The sequence below is a fragment of the Geotrypetes seraphini genome, chromosome 12, assembly GCF_902459505.1.
Source record: "Geotrypetes seraphini chromosome 12, aGeoSer1.1, whole genome shotgun sequence".
Classification (NCBI taxonomy): domain Eukaryota; kingdom Metazoa; phylum Chordata; class Amphibia; order Gymnophiona; family Dermophiidae; genus Geotrypetes; species Geotrypetes seraphini.
Window position 1 is genome coordinate 80,811,018 of NC_047095.1, and position 14,619 is coordinate 80,825,636.

The 14,619-nt window shown below is 40.9% G+C and overlaps 1 protein-coding gene across 1 annotated transcript in view; it reads left to right on the top strand.

Annotated features, from left to right (window-relative positions):
- Window positions 1-14,619, top strand: part of CACNA1E (calcium voltage-gated channel subunit alpha1 E) — a 791,083-nt gene that overhangs the window by 757,217 nt on the left and 19,247 nt on the right. The window contains exon 42 of the mRNA XM_033915447.1: window positions 4,999-5,105. Coding sequence (XP_033771338.1) covers window positions 4,999-5,105 — 107 coding nt within the window. The remainder of the gene's footprint in view (window positions 1-4,998; window positions 5,106-14,619) is intronic.

Consider the following 14,619-nt stretch of genomic DNA (forward strand, 5'->3'; position numbering starts at 1 on the left):
TATATATTCTAAAAAGAAATTGTATGCTCAGAAAAGTAATTGTGACATTAATGCCTCCATATGATATGCACCTTCTCAATCATTGCACACTTTTCATCTATGCAAGGTCCATATGTAGTATTTCACTTCACTGGTACTTAAAGTGTGCTCTAGATAATCTGCAGTCTGTGCCTTAAAACTGCTGTTGTACACAAAATAAATAAAATATGAATAAAATTATAATCCAAGTCCCCCAACATGGATCCATGTTTCACCTAAACCTCAGCTTTCACAGGGGGCTAACCCTTAATATTCTTTAATGCACTCATTTAGGCAGAAACACCGGGAGTGGGACCACAGAAAACAAAAGCAAATAGCAAATAGGACTGGAGGTGTGGTAGACCCTGATCGATTTTCAAAGGATTGTGTTCGTGAGGAGCTCGCTAAACTAAAGGTGGATAAAGCAATGGGGCTGGATGGTGTACTTCTAAGGGTCCTGACTTTTTCAATTCTTCTCCAGAGTTGGAAATGGTACTGGAGATTTGGAGACATACAGATGTGGTCCCTTTCCACAAAAGTGGAAGTAAGGAAAAGGTAGGGAACTAGAGGCCGGCAAGTCTGACTTCTGTGGTAAGCAAATTACAGGACCCGAGGCAATATGGATTCATTAAAAGCAAGCCTTGTCAGACAAATCTGACCAATTTCTTTGACTGGGTGACCAAAGAATTGGATAGAAGGAGAGCGCTAGATGTGGTTTATTCAGGTTTTAGCAAAGCCTTTGACAGTGTTCCATATAGGTGTCTAATAAATAAACTACGTGCCCGTGGTATGGACACAAACTGACATACTGGGTCAGGAACTGGATGAGTGGAAAGCGACAGAGGGCAGTGATCAATGGAGATCACTCTGAGGAAAGGGTTTTAACCAGTGGGTTTTAACCAGTGGGTTAATCAGTTCTTGGGTCTGTTTTTTTAACATTTTTGTAAGCAATATTTCTGAAGGGCTGATGAGTAAGATTTGCCTCTTTCTGGATGATACCAAAATCTGCATTAGAGTAGACACCCCTGATGGTGTGGCAAACGTGAGGAAGGATCTAGCAGTGCTTGAGAAATGGTCTGATATCTGGCAGTTAAGATTTAATGCTAAGAAATGCAAGGTCATGCATTTGGGCTGTAGAAACCCAAGGGAAAAGTACAGTTTAGGGGGTGAAGAACTTTTGTGAATGAAAGAGGAGCGGGACGTGGGTGTGATAGTATGTGATGCTCTAAGGTGATCTAACAGGTTGAAAAGGTGACAGTGAAAGCTAGAAAGGATGCTTTGGTGTATAGAGAGGAATGATTAGTAGGAAAAAGGAGGTATTGATGCCCCTGTCTAAGACTCTTGTGAACCTTATTTAGAATATTGTGTACAATTCTGGAAACCGCACTGTCAAAAGATATAAATAGGATGGAGTTGGTTCAGAAGAAGGCAACTTAAATGGTTGATGATCTGTGTCTTAAGGTGTACAGGCTCAGTCACAAAAAGTGCAGTAGGGAGGTATGTGGTATCAAAATGTTGAAGGGACAGACTTAAAGATCTCAATATGTATACTTTGGAGGAAAAGGGAGATATGATAGAGACATTTAAATACCTATGTGGCATAAATACACATGAGGCAAGTCTCAACTAAAAGGAAATTCCAGATTGAGAGGGTATAGAATGAGGTTAATAGGCTTAGGAGTAATCTAAGGAATATGTTTTTATATAAAAGATGGTAGTTCCATGGAATAGTCTTCCAGTAGAGATAGTGGAGACAAAGACAGCGTCTGAATTCAAGAAAGCATGGGACAAGTACGTGAGGATTTTTTAGGGAGAGGAGGAATGCTGTGGATAGGCAGACTGGATGGGCCATTTGGTGTTTGTCCGCTGTCATTTTCTATATTTCTAGACATTTATAGCCCTCTTCAGTAACCCTTTGGGATTGGGGGGCACTATTGGTGGGAGAACTTGATGGCAGGGGGGCCCACATGGGTGCCTATTTTTATAGGTGCTTCCCTTTTGAGAGATGGCCTGAAGCATCAAGCCGCAGCTTAGCAACAAGATGCTCCCAAGCTGATATACTATCACTGCTTGCGAGGTGGTTCACAAGCTTCATTTATCAGGAGGCAGCAACCTGCAGTACAGAGATACTCCAGGTTTGTGATTCCCGTGGTAAATTCTCCTAAACGTGTTATGTGCCTATGCTTATAGAATACCACTGAGCTCACAACTACCACTTACGCACATAACAGTGTCAATCGCATGAATAAGTGTTTGTACTCTATAACTTACACTTGCAATTACTGTCTAACTTTAGATGAGCTATAATAAAATATGGAAGATATGGTTGGTGAACAACAGCAAATACATATATTCAGTGCTGCTGCCTATCTGTATTTTCTTAAACAGTGCAGCTAGTATTTAAATAAATATACTGACTGCTGGCTTTCCAAATAGTTTCTTAGTTGTATTCTTCTCCAGTTGTATTCTTCCACCCCCTTCTTCCCAGGCAGTATATATTCATTGAGTTACAAAAATCCTCACCATCCCATAATATCACTCGTCAACCAACAGAGGGCACTACAGCAGAAACACATGCCTTCTCTCTACCCCTCTGTATTGTAGTTATTATTTCTATGTTCTAGTGTTTTTTTTAGATTCCAAGCATGCTTCTTCTCCATGATTCATGGAGGCCACAGGAATGACCCACAAGTTTGCCAGCTCTGGATGATACTGATTGGCTTTTTTAATGTTTATTTAGGGTTACCAGATTTTACTATTGTAAAATCCAGACCCATGGCCTCAGCCCCCGAGGCCCACCCACTTCCACCCTGCCCTGCCCCATTCCGCTCAAGTCACGCCCCAGACTTGCCCCTCAACCCCACCCCCTTAACTTGTTCTCATTCTCGGATCCACATTGGGAGGGAATCTGCACATGTGCGGATGCGGCGCAATGATGTCATCACCACTTTGCACCCTCGTGGTCCCGAGCTGGAAGCTTTTCAAAACCCAGATAGCTGGTAACCCTATGATTTATTAGATTCTTGATATACCACTTTACTGTGGTTCAACCAAAGCAGTTTATATGTTACATACAAGTACTTTTTCTGTTCCTAGTGGGCTCATAATCTAAGTTTTGCACCTAGGGCAGTGGTGGGTTAAGTGACATGCCCAAGGATACAAGGAGCTGAAGTGGAAATCAATCCTGACTCCCCTGGTTCTTCGCCTATTGTGCTAACCATTATTCTACTCCTGCTCATATTCTATTATGTATCATTATATCAAGTATGAAGTGTTATATTTCTTCTGATACATTGCTCATCAATCTGAGTAGTTTACAATAATTAGGCTTCCTTGATGGGAGATGATTACTGTACTGCAAGAACTTTTAATCCAAGCAAGACATTAACTGGCGGTAATGCCCTATCCAGCCAAGATTGGTTTTGTATGCTAAAAGGTATTTTATGATTTCATTCTGTTTTGAAGATTTATTTCACAAGTAAGACATTGTCACAAACATTCCGAACGGCTAATTTAGTAAAATGAGGCATTCTCAGCCAATTGAGTATCTAAATGGCAATCTACTGAGCTTACAATGATGCTTAAATGGCTTTAGGTGAATCTATTTTCTACATAGAATTTCTTACGCAATCATTTTCATTTGGCACATTTTGCCAGAATCACAACAATTTGTTTGCCGACTTTTCACACTAAGTCAAATAAATATAGATGGGGGCAATTAACTCAATATATTATAGGCATTGAGTGACTAAAGAAATTGTATCAAGTCAGATAGAATAATCGCTCTTCAAGTCATTTATAAGAAGCTATTATGAGCTTACATCAACTGCTGATAGAACTTGTAACGATAGGAGGAAGTTAATTTATTGACGAGTATGCAAGATGTGTGACAACCTTTTTGAGACTACATCGCCCAAATTTAGAAATCTTTTTTGAAATGCACTGTCGGTTCCTTGAAGCGCAACCCGCAAGCTGAAAGATAAGTTTACTGTCTATTTTCAATCTATCAGTGCAAAAAGTACATCCTATAGCCTGTGTGGCATTTCAAGTTAAATATTCAACAAACTTGATCATTAATTTCAAACTGTTTCGAACATGTGATGATTGGGTGGTGAGGCAGTAGTGTTGGGGTTTCACCCCTGTTATTGCCTTCATGTCTCTGAGCATAAGTTCTATCAGCAGTTGATGTACACTTATAATAGCTTCTTGTAAATGACTTGAAGAGTAACTTTTCACACTGAGCAGGGATGGGATGTTGGCCAGTTTCTGGAAGAGACCTCTGGTCATTCCTGAGTTTTGACCTTCCTTTCTAACACATTATGCTCTGTGCAGCTTCTGCTTCTTCCATTTACAGTCAGCTCTACAAGTATCACAGTATTTTGGGAAGGACCATCTAAAAGCAATGTTTGGCCAAAAGTCTCCCTCCAAATGCTGGGTCCCATCACCTCCCCACCAAAGAACATATTAGTGAACCATCTATTTAAAAAAAAGAAAAAGGAAAATGACAGGAGTTGCCATGCAGCTTATTTTGAAGAGTTGGAAGAACTGGGATAGGTTAAATTACACTTTCTGGTGGGAATCCCTTTGTTATACTTTTAAAATGGAGCGTCTGATGGCTATACAGCAGGGAAGGTACAGGAAATTTATGGATGTTTGGGAGCCGTTGACTAAATTTAGTAAGGAATGATAACTAACTTTATTTTACTGACCTTTAAACATACACATCCAGGGTGGGAGGGAGGGGGAGGGGTTTTTACTGGAATTGTTTTGGGGAATTTTTAGATAGTTTCTTGTGGGTATTTACTTTCTTGATTAATAGGTGGGGGTGGAAATAATTGCTTATTACTACATGTAAGTTTATTGTGCTTTTCTTGTAATATTATATGTACATGAATTATTTGTATGCACAATTGTAGTTGGAAATCTATTACTTTTTCACCGAGGTCCTTGCTCTTGCTTTCTTTCTTTAAACTTCTCCAGAAAAATGCTCCTATGTTCCAGCGAATGGATGCTTCTTCTTTGCCTCAGGAGATCATTTCTAACGCAAACACTTTGCCGTACCTTCAGCAAGAACCACTGTCAACCCTGTAAGTAGTCTGCTGTGGTTAACACTGTCAAACCGGAGCATGAATGATAATGCCAGAAGTAATACCAGTGACTAAACCAAGTCTTGATTAGCACTGCCTTAGAACCAGTACAATAGACCAATTTAGTCATAGTGATGCAGCTGCCCAGAAAGTGTATTTTACCCCCTGTTCTACAAAGCTGCGCTAGCGGCTGCTGCGCGGTAACGACCCCGAAGCCCATAGAGATTTAAAGGGCTTCGGGGCTGTTGCTGCACGGCAGCTGCTAACAAGTCTTTGTAGCTTGGCAATGGCAAATTCATCAACAGATTTCTGAGCAACTTTCCATTGACACTGGCAGTAAAACAAGCTCTAGTACTTCCCCTGAAGAAGCCCGTTGGTGTGGAATGGATTTGGTCTCCGTCGGGTTTAAAAGATAAGTGCTTGTTGTCAGTTTAATCACAGTGCCAGATTTTTGATGGTTGCCTTCTCTTTATCCAAATTTGAGAGAAATTGATATTTGACACAAAAATTATTTATAAATATAAAGTATTAAAAAAAGTAAATTTAAAATAGATTAAATTATTTAATAAATTAGAACAGAGGTTTTGACCTAAGATGATACCGTAACCCTAAATTGGTGTCCTTCTATTGACAGGATTCCAAGGGTTTTTTGAGGTCTTTTTTCCTCTGTTTTGAAAAAATCATGCATTATTTATAATTGACAGTGTTCTACACCATTTATGTCAATGTAAGGATTTTTGATTTTGAATACTCATTAAAGGTCTTCACTGTTTTGCCCAAAATGACTGGTTTGTCAGTTCATAGTCAGTGGCGTGCAAGACGCCAGCGCGCTGACAATCCAGCACCGACAATTCAGCGCAAGACAGAAGCGCGCCGGGGGAAAAAGTAATTTTTAAAGAGCTCCGATAGTGGGGTTTGGGGTGGCAAACCCCCCCCCCCCACTTTATTGGTTAGTGTTCACGCTGCTGTTGGAGCGGGGTTCGGGGGGTTGGAAACCTCCATTATAGCAAAAACAGAACTTTTTCTGATTTTTTTTCAGGAAAAGTTCCGTTTTCTCTATAATGTGGGAGGTTTCACCCCCCCCCCTGCAATGGCAGCACGAACACAATAAAGTGGGGAGTTGCCACCCCAAACCCCCAGTCGGAGCTCTTTAAAAATTATTTTTTCCCCCGCGCGCTTCTGTCTTGCGCCGAATTGTCGGTGCTGGATTGTCGGCACGCTGGCATCTGGCGCGTGATTATCCCGTCACCGGTTTTGTCATACTGCAGTAAAAAATGTAATTTTTGTCTGACCTGGTGGTCCAATAATCAATATTATAGAGTTATACACACCGCACTATTTAGGGCTCCTTTTACGAAGCCACGGTAGCGGCTTTAATGCGCATGACTTTTAATCATGCGTTTAACTCCGCGCTAGCCGAAAAACTACCGCCTGCTCAAGAGGAGGTGGTAGCGGCTAGCGCGTCCAGCGGTTTAGGGCACGTTAAACCACAACCGCGGCTTCGTAAAAGGAGCCATTAGTTGTGATATCTTAAGGCTTACATAATTTGATTTAATTTCTTGTCTTCCTTTAATAGTTCCTATCGTTTATGGCTTATGGGGTAATAAAAAGCCTCAGTCTGGAGCTATATACCCATTCTGGGTTTCAAATGTGATCATTCACTTTGCTCCTGATAAAGTCATAGGCAAAAAAAACTCCTTAAATTTATTTTTCTTCTTTATATTATTTCTACTGTTTCTCACAAGCAATATACTAATGTAAGACAACCTGCATTCCTTTCTCTTTTAATGACATAAGTAGGTGCTATGAGAAGCTTCTTTCATGGTACAAATTCATTTAAATAATATTAAAATTAGATTTTTGGCATTTTTCTGGCAGAAAAATGTTCATTATGACAGATTTTTTTTGGCGTCAATAGTCAGACCATGGAAGGCAGTCCAGCTACCTCCTATAGTCAGCGGTGAACCCTGAAATAGAGAATGACATGGGGACAAATGTGTCCCTGTCCTCCCAGGAACTCAAATTCCCCATCCCGTCCCCATGAGTTTTGTCGCTGTCCCTGTCTCTGACCCATTCCTGTAAGCTCTGTTTTAACTGCACAAACCTTGAACACTTATGATTTTATTGTTAAATATATTTTATTGAGCATAACAATCACAATCAAAACAGAAAACAACAAAATAGCTCAAGTTTATATACTAAAACCATCAAACCCACCCTACCAACCCAACCCATCCCCACACCCTCCCCCTCTCACTGATGCCAAACAAAGGTTTGAGGCTTGTGCAGATGAGGACTGATCTTGCAGGGATGGGGCAGGGACAGGAAAAGAACTCACAGGGATGGGACAGGAAAATGAATTCCCACGGGGACAGAGAAAAATTTGTCCCCATGTCATTCTCTACCCTGAAATTCAATGCCGGGGCTGTATCCAGCCACCGGTATTGAGTTTCCAGTCTAAATGCAGCCATGTTTGACATAGCTGGCCAAGCCAATATTCATCAGCTGGCTGGGTAAGTCATGGCGGCTAAAGACAGATCTGCTATATAAGTGGGTCCACTAGACTTAGCAGGTTGGCCAATGAATATTGATGCTGACCAATTGTGTTGTACAACATATTAGAAGATAGCTGGCTTAGTGCTATGTAGCCAGCCAGGAGCCATTGCTGGCCGACTAAATAACACTGAATATCAAGAGGCATTATTACTACTAATAATTATTTCTATAGTACCACCAGACACACGCAGCACTGCACAGAATCACAAAGAATAAGAAAACAATCTCTGCTCGAAAGAGCTTACAATCTAAACAGTCAAGACAGACAAACAGGATATCATGGATACAGTTAAGGGGAACGGTTAATCAGCTGGCTGGGTTTGAGGGCAGAGGAGAGTACAGCACAATCAAGCCATTGTGACATCACTGATGAGGTTGTCTCTTATTGGTGGAAGGAGGCATTATGACATCACAATCTCAGCTCTGCCATGGATACAATTAAGGGGAACGTTTAATCAACTGACTGGGTTGGAGGGCAGAGGAGCAGGGTTAAGAATTGAAGGCTATATCAAAAAGATGGGCTTTTCAGTCTGCTTTTAAACACGGGAAGGAGATTGGCGGACAAACTTGGGTAATTTATTCCAGGCACTGGGGGCAGCTAGATGAAAGGAATAAAGTCTGAAATTGGCAGTGGAGGAGAAGAGTAAAGCTAAGAGCGAGTTATCTGAAGAACTGAGTTCTCTGGGAAGTGTATAAGGACAGAAAAGTGAGGAGAGATATTGAGGGGCAGAAGAAAGAACACAATAAGATCTTGAACTGTATGTTACTACATCTTTTGGAAGTGTGATTAAGTTTAATAGAAAAATGCATGGTTGTGAAAATGTTTGCATGAATAGTGAGCTAATTTGCATGATCCCTTAGCGTATTAATGATTTTTACATAACTTATGAATGGGTTCACAAAAGAAAAATAATGTACCATATTTTCTCACATATAACGCACGCGTTATATGTGGTTTTTACATACTGCGCATACCCTTGCGCGTTATACGTGTGAGCGCGTTGTACAAAATTTTTTTTACATAGTTTCCACCCCCCCCCCCCCCGGACGCCCAATTCATCACCTGGAAGGAGCGCTCACACTCCCACCCTGAAGGACCGCTCGCACCCCAACCCCGAAGGAGTGCTCGCACTCCCACCCCGAAGGACCGCTCGCACCCCCACCCGAAGGACCGCTCGCACCCCCACCCGAAGGACCGCTCGCACACCCATAGCCTCCCCCCCTCCCCCATGGAGAAGCTGTCTACCTTGTTTCCGGATGCCAGTCCAGCTGCTTCCTCTGCCGGCGGTCCTGCCCCTTCTCAGAGTCCAGTGCTGCGCTGCTTCCTCTTCAGGCGGTCCCGCCCTTTCTCTGATGTCAGAGAAAGGGCGGGACCGCCTGAAGAGGAAGCAGCACAGCACAGGGCTCGGGGAAGGGGCAGGACCGCCGGCAGAGGAAGCAGCTGGGCTGGCATCCGGAAACAAGGTAGACAGCTTCTCCATGGGGGGGGGAGGCTGTGGGGGTGCGAGCGGTCCTTCGGGTGGGGGTGCGAGCGGTCCTTCGGGGTGGGGGTGCGGGTGTGTGCAAGCAGTCCTTCGGGGTGGGGGTGCGAGCGGTCCTGCGGGGGGGTGAATCGGACATCGGGGGGGGGACATCAGGCTTTCAGGGTAGGGATAGGACTTCAAGGGGGAAAGGAGAGTCAGGGCGGGCGAAAAGAGAGTCGGGGTCTCTAGAAGAGAGTCGGGGCGGGCGAAAGGAGAGTCGGGCAGCATGCGCGGTATACGGGTGTGCGCGGTATATAAAAATTTCTGTACATAAATTTGTGTTTTTCGCGCGCTATACCCGTGTGCGCGTTTTTCACGGGTGCGCGTTATCTACGTGAAAATACGGTACTCAAAATGACAAATACTCCTCTCTACTTTTCATTTTGGCCATAAGCAGTAATTAAACTCTGGGATTTGTTGTTCCCTCTATGCCTAATCAGCTGGTTGTGTTATCTTTAGATGCAGAAAAAGCATTTGATAGGCTAGAGTGGTCATATATGTTTCATGTTCTTGAGTGGTTTGGATTGGCTTCACAATTTATTGCTATGGTAAAGCTGTTGTACAGATTTCATGTCGAGTTAACAAACAAAATTGTTATCTTGCACTCAGCTGCTTTATCTCATTTAGTACAAAATAACAAAGCTAAATTGTTTGACACTCTCATGGGCTTAGCTAGTCAGCATGTTTTATCAGAATGGAAAAATATTACTGCACTTCCTTTCTCAGCATTGGCAATCTGGATCTTGCTTAATTCGCAAATATGACGGGGGTTGCTGCCATCAGACGGAATAAGGTTCCATATTTTCAGAGGGTTTGGGCTCTTTTAGACGATTATCGTAATCCACATGTTGTATAGATTCTATCTTAACTTTCTAATTGCAATTCAGCATTGTTGTATTTTTGCTGTAAGAGGGTTGTTAATGGGTGATTTTTGTATTGTTTAACATCAATAAAAATATTTTAAAAAGAAAGAAAAAGATGGCTTGGGGAAATTCACTGATTATTCCTAGGATAAACAGCATAAAATCTGTTTTTCTCATTGAGATCTAGCTACATACTTGGGACCTGGGTTGGCCACTGTTGGAAACAGGATAGTGGACTTGATGAACCTTCAATCTGTCCCAGTATGGCAACTCTTATGTTCTTATGTAATAGGGTGGGTCACTGGGGCCACAGCCTAATTAATATTTTGTCCAACATGGTATCAGCATTTAAAGAGCCAGATTCCTCAACAACGAGCAGTAAGCTGTGATTTGGATACTTTAGCTGTCATTATGCAGGGGCTAGCTGAAACACGAGCAGTTTCAGATCCCGATAAAATCTGCTTTCTCAAAAAACTTAGATTTTAATTTGTTGTCTTTTCTATGGCCAGATTCACTGTTTCTTGTTCTGTCAGCAGTTACCTGGACAGATCTTAGGGATCTCTCTAATTAATAAAAGGCACTAAACAATTAGGTGGCAATTCTATAAATTGGACACCTAGATTTTGTTTTAGGATATTAGCGCAAACCAGCGTTGGTGTGCCAAAATGTATGTGTGCCTGTGTTTGGCAGGTCAATGGCTGACATAAATGGGTGCATGTCAACGCAGCAGGCTACACGTGCTTCTTATAGCATTCTTCAAGGTGCGCATGTCAGTGAAAGACATGCCCATGTCCCACCCAAGCTCCATATATGTGGATGCACTCCTTACAGATGTGTGCGATGCCACTTATGCACACCCTCATAGATTCTCCTGCAGTCAAATGTAAGACTTTGAAAACATAACTAATCCAAAACCATCTCAATGTCCTTGATGTTCCTTTAATTTTCTTTTAAACTTTTTTTAGGCCTCAGACTAGCCATTAGGTGCCAGGCATTTCTATGTTCACCAAACAAACTTATGGCAATGGCATCCTCATTAGCCCCATTGTATATTTTTTCACATTTTTCTTATTTAAAGTGCTCAGTGCTATTTTTCTTTAGTGTCTCATATAACTTAATTCTTAAAATTATTATAACTTAATTGACTTATCTTAAGTCAGTCTTGTCTCGTACTATCATCGGGGAGGGACCTGTCATTCCAACATGTTTTGCCTTCTGGCTGTTTCAAGAAAAGTCCCCCCTTTTCAAACTTGTTCGCAACATCCCGATCTGTATAATGCTTATTGAGATTACCCTTATAGATTAGCATTTCAAGTGTGTAAGTGGCAACTGAGGCACCATTTACACACTCATATAGAGCCCAATGCTATATAGTCCACCCAAAAAAATAATGATTCTATACAGTGTGCCTTACTTTTATGGAATCATGCTTAGCCCCATCTAAACGGGCTTAGGTGTCGCTGGGCATCCTAATTTTAGGTGCGCCGTATATATGCCAGGGATTTCTTTGCCTTAATACCTAAGTAAGGCGCCTAATGGTGCCTGATTCACAAAGAGGCACCTAACTCAAAAACACGCCCATGTTCCGCCCCTGACCGTGCCTCTTTCAGGTAGGAGCTTTGGACTAGGCATTGTGTTTTTTGAGTTAGGCGCCTAACTTTCAGTTAAGTCCAATTAATGGCAATTATGAGGTGTTAAGTGCCAATTACCGGTGCTGGCTAAACCTATTGGCCTTCGCTTTGTATAAGGTGAATAATAAACACAATACAATTAATTGCCTACATCTAGAAAAAAATTTCAAAGTTGGCTACATAGAGGTTAGCGATTTCTGGTGCCACGGAAGGCACCCATAGTAGTCCCCTTTATTTAATTTAATTTTATTTCTTATATACCGCTATACCGTGAGGTTCAAAGCAGTTTACAATAAAGTTACAATAAAGATACAATAAAATAAAAAGAAAGAAAGAAAGGAAGTTCTCTAACTGTCCCGAAGGCTCACAATCTAACTAAAGTACCTGAGAAAACAATTATTAAAAATGGTAAAGATAGAAAAAATAAAAACAGAGATAGAGACAAGATAAGAACATCCCAACAAGTATTCAGTGAATAAATTAAATTAGGATTAAAAAACAAAAAATAGGATGAGGGAGACAGCACAGTTGATGGCCTAACTGGCCGCCATCTTGTTTATCTACTGGTAAAATGTGCCTTCAAACACAAAATAATTTTTGGTCAGTACAAGAGTAGTAAAAGCAAGAATTGGATAGTTTGGTATCTACCTCCACCTCCATTGTAAAGCAATAATATGTCACTATTCACTAGCCTCTTTTCTCCAAGCTCTCTTATTCTCTTCAGTCTTCTTCCACTGCCTCTATAATATGTGCAGGGCAACTGTTTGTCTTGCAAATGATCAGAAAACCAGGTGATTACCTTTTTTAAATGAGCCCTAACAGTCTTTATTGGGACCATAATATTAAAAGCTTGACCTTTCTGGATACTATTGTGCCAGCCATTTAATTGTACATAGATAGAATCATCTTTTGGAGACCTGGGCAATTCCAACACTAAAAGCCTCCACTTGGGAAGATCTACCTTTCCCTTTATTTTCTTAATCCACCTCTTGTTTTCTTGAGGCTCCACCACTGTCCAAATCCAAAAAATGATCTGACTATGGAAATGACCTATATTACTTAGTCTCTAGACCCCACTTTTGGTTGGAAGTAGCAGATAATAAATCTACTCATAAAATGTGCCTGTTCGAATGGGCTGAATCCTTCATTAACTAGAATGGACAGCCTCTTTCTAAAGAATCTTTGCATGGGCATTAAAACTACCATAGCAGGTGGACAGTACACCAGCATAAGCTCCATAGCTCTATAAAGTTCTGATTTTGATCCCAAACATTCCATTCCTTCTAGCATAAGTAGAGAGCATCAATTCTAAAGCATCTTGGAATATAATAATAATAATAATAATTGTATTCTTATATATCGCCAAAGCCATGGAAGTTTGAGGCGGTTTACAGCAAGAAGCGCTGAACAATCAGCGAAGAGGTTACAATCAAAGTCAACAATACAATCTTACATAATGAAAGAATTGGAAAGCTATATAGTTCTTAGGGATACTGGTTGAATAAGCAGAGCTGTATAGATTCTTAGTTTACAAATCGATTGAACAAACTCGTTTTTACCAGTTTTTGAAAATTGAAGTAGAATGAGGAGAGTGTGATAACGTTACTAAGCCAATCATTCCATTTGCCTGCCTGGAAGGCAAGAGTTCTGTCCAAGAATCTTTTGTAGTGGCAGGCTTTTATTGTCTGTTAGGTGAACAGATGTATTCTTCGTGTGGGCCTATAAGAACTTGCCAGATTAAAATGGGAAACTAGGCAAGTGGGAGCCAGACCAAATATTGATTTATAACACAGACAAGAGAACTTAAACAGGATTCGCTCCTCTAGGGGCAACCAATGGAGTTTTTGATAGTAGGGGCTTATATGTTCCCATTTCTTCAGTCCAAAGATCAGTCGAACTGCCGAATTTTGAATGACTCTGAGTCTTAGAATGGTTTTTTTGAAGGATCCCAAGTAAATGATGTTGAAATAATCGAGCAAGCTTAGGATGGAAAATTGAATCAGTAAGCCGAAGGATGCTGCATCAAAGTATTTTCTGATAGTTCTGAGATTCCATAGTACCGAAAAGCATTTTTTAACCAATAAATCTGTGTGAGCATTTAGGGTGAGGTGGCAGTCCAGGGTGACTCCCAGGATTTTAATAGGGAAGTCCTGACCATTCAAGAAGATCGATGAGTCTTTGATTTTGTCATTAGGGCTTGCAAGGAAAAATTTAGTTTTGTCAGTGTTGAGCTTCAATTTGAATTCATAGTTCAATTTGCTGTAGAATGGATGATAGATGAATCTTAGTCTTGGAGGTCAGAGTAGTAAGGGGAATAACAATGGTGATATCATCAGCATAGATATAAAATTTAACTTTTTTTTCCATCACCTCTCTTCTTTTCCTGGAGTACATGAACATACAATAATTCGTGAGGGCAAAATTGACTCTTATTAGGACCCTTTCTGTTAACCATGTCCTATGAGACAGTCCAAATTTTCCTCTTTAATCAGATCTATTAGGAAAAACCATATATAAATAACTGACCTCACATTAGTCAAGGCACATAATTTAATTCTATCTCTCTCCTTCCAACATTTCATTTTTAGCCAATTAAACAGAGTAATATGATGTAATACCAGAGAGTGATTTAAAACCCCACAATACTACACTGCATCATCATAATGAGTCTTGCCTGTAATACATATACTGTAATATATTTTAGTATCAAGGATCAAGAATAGAGTAGTTGTAAAGGATTTCAATCTCCTGGGCTCTTTTGTAAACAAAGAAGCAACTAGCAGGGAGGAAATACTCTGCAGAATAGCACTTGGTCGTTCTTCAATGAAGACTTTCGACTAAGTATTCAAAGGCAAGGAGGTAATACTCCAAATGAAGATCAGACTTGTCCACACAATCATTTTCTCAGTGGTCAGTTACGGATGCAAAAACTGAACACTAC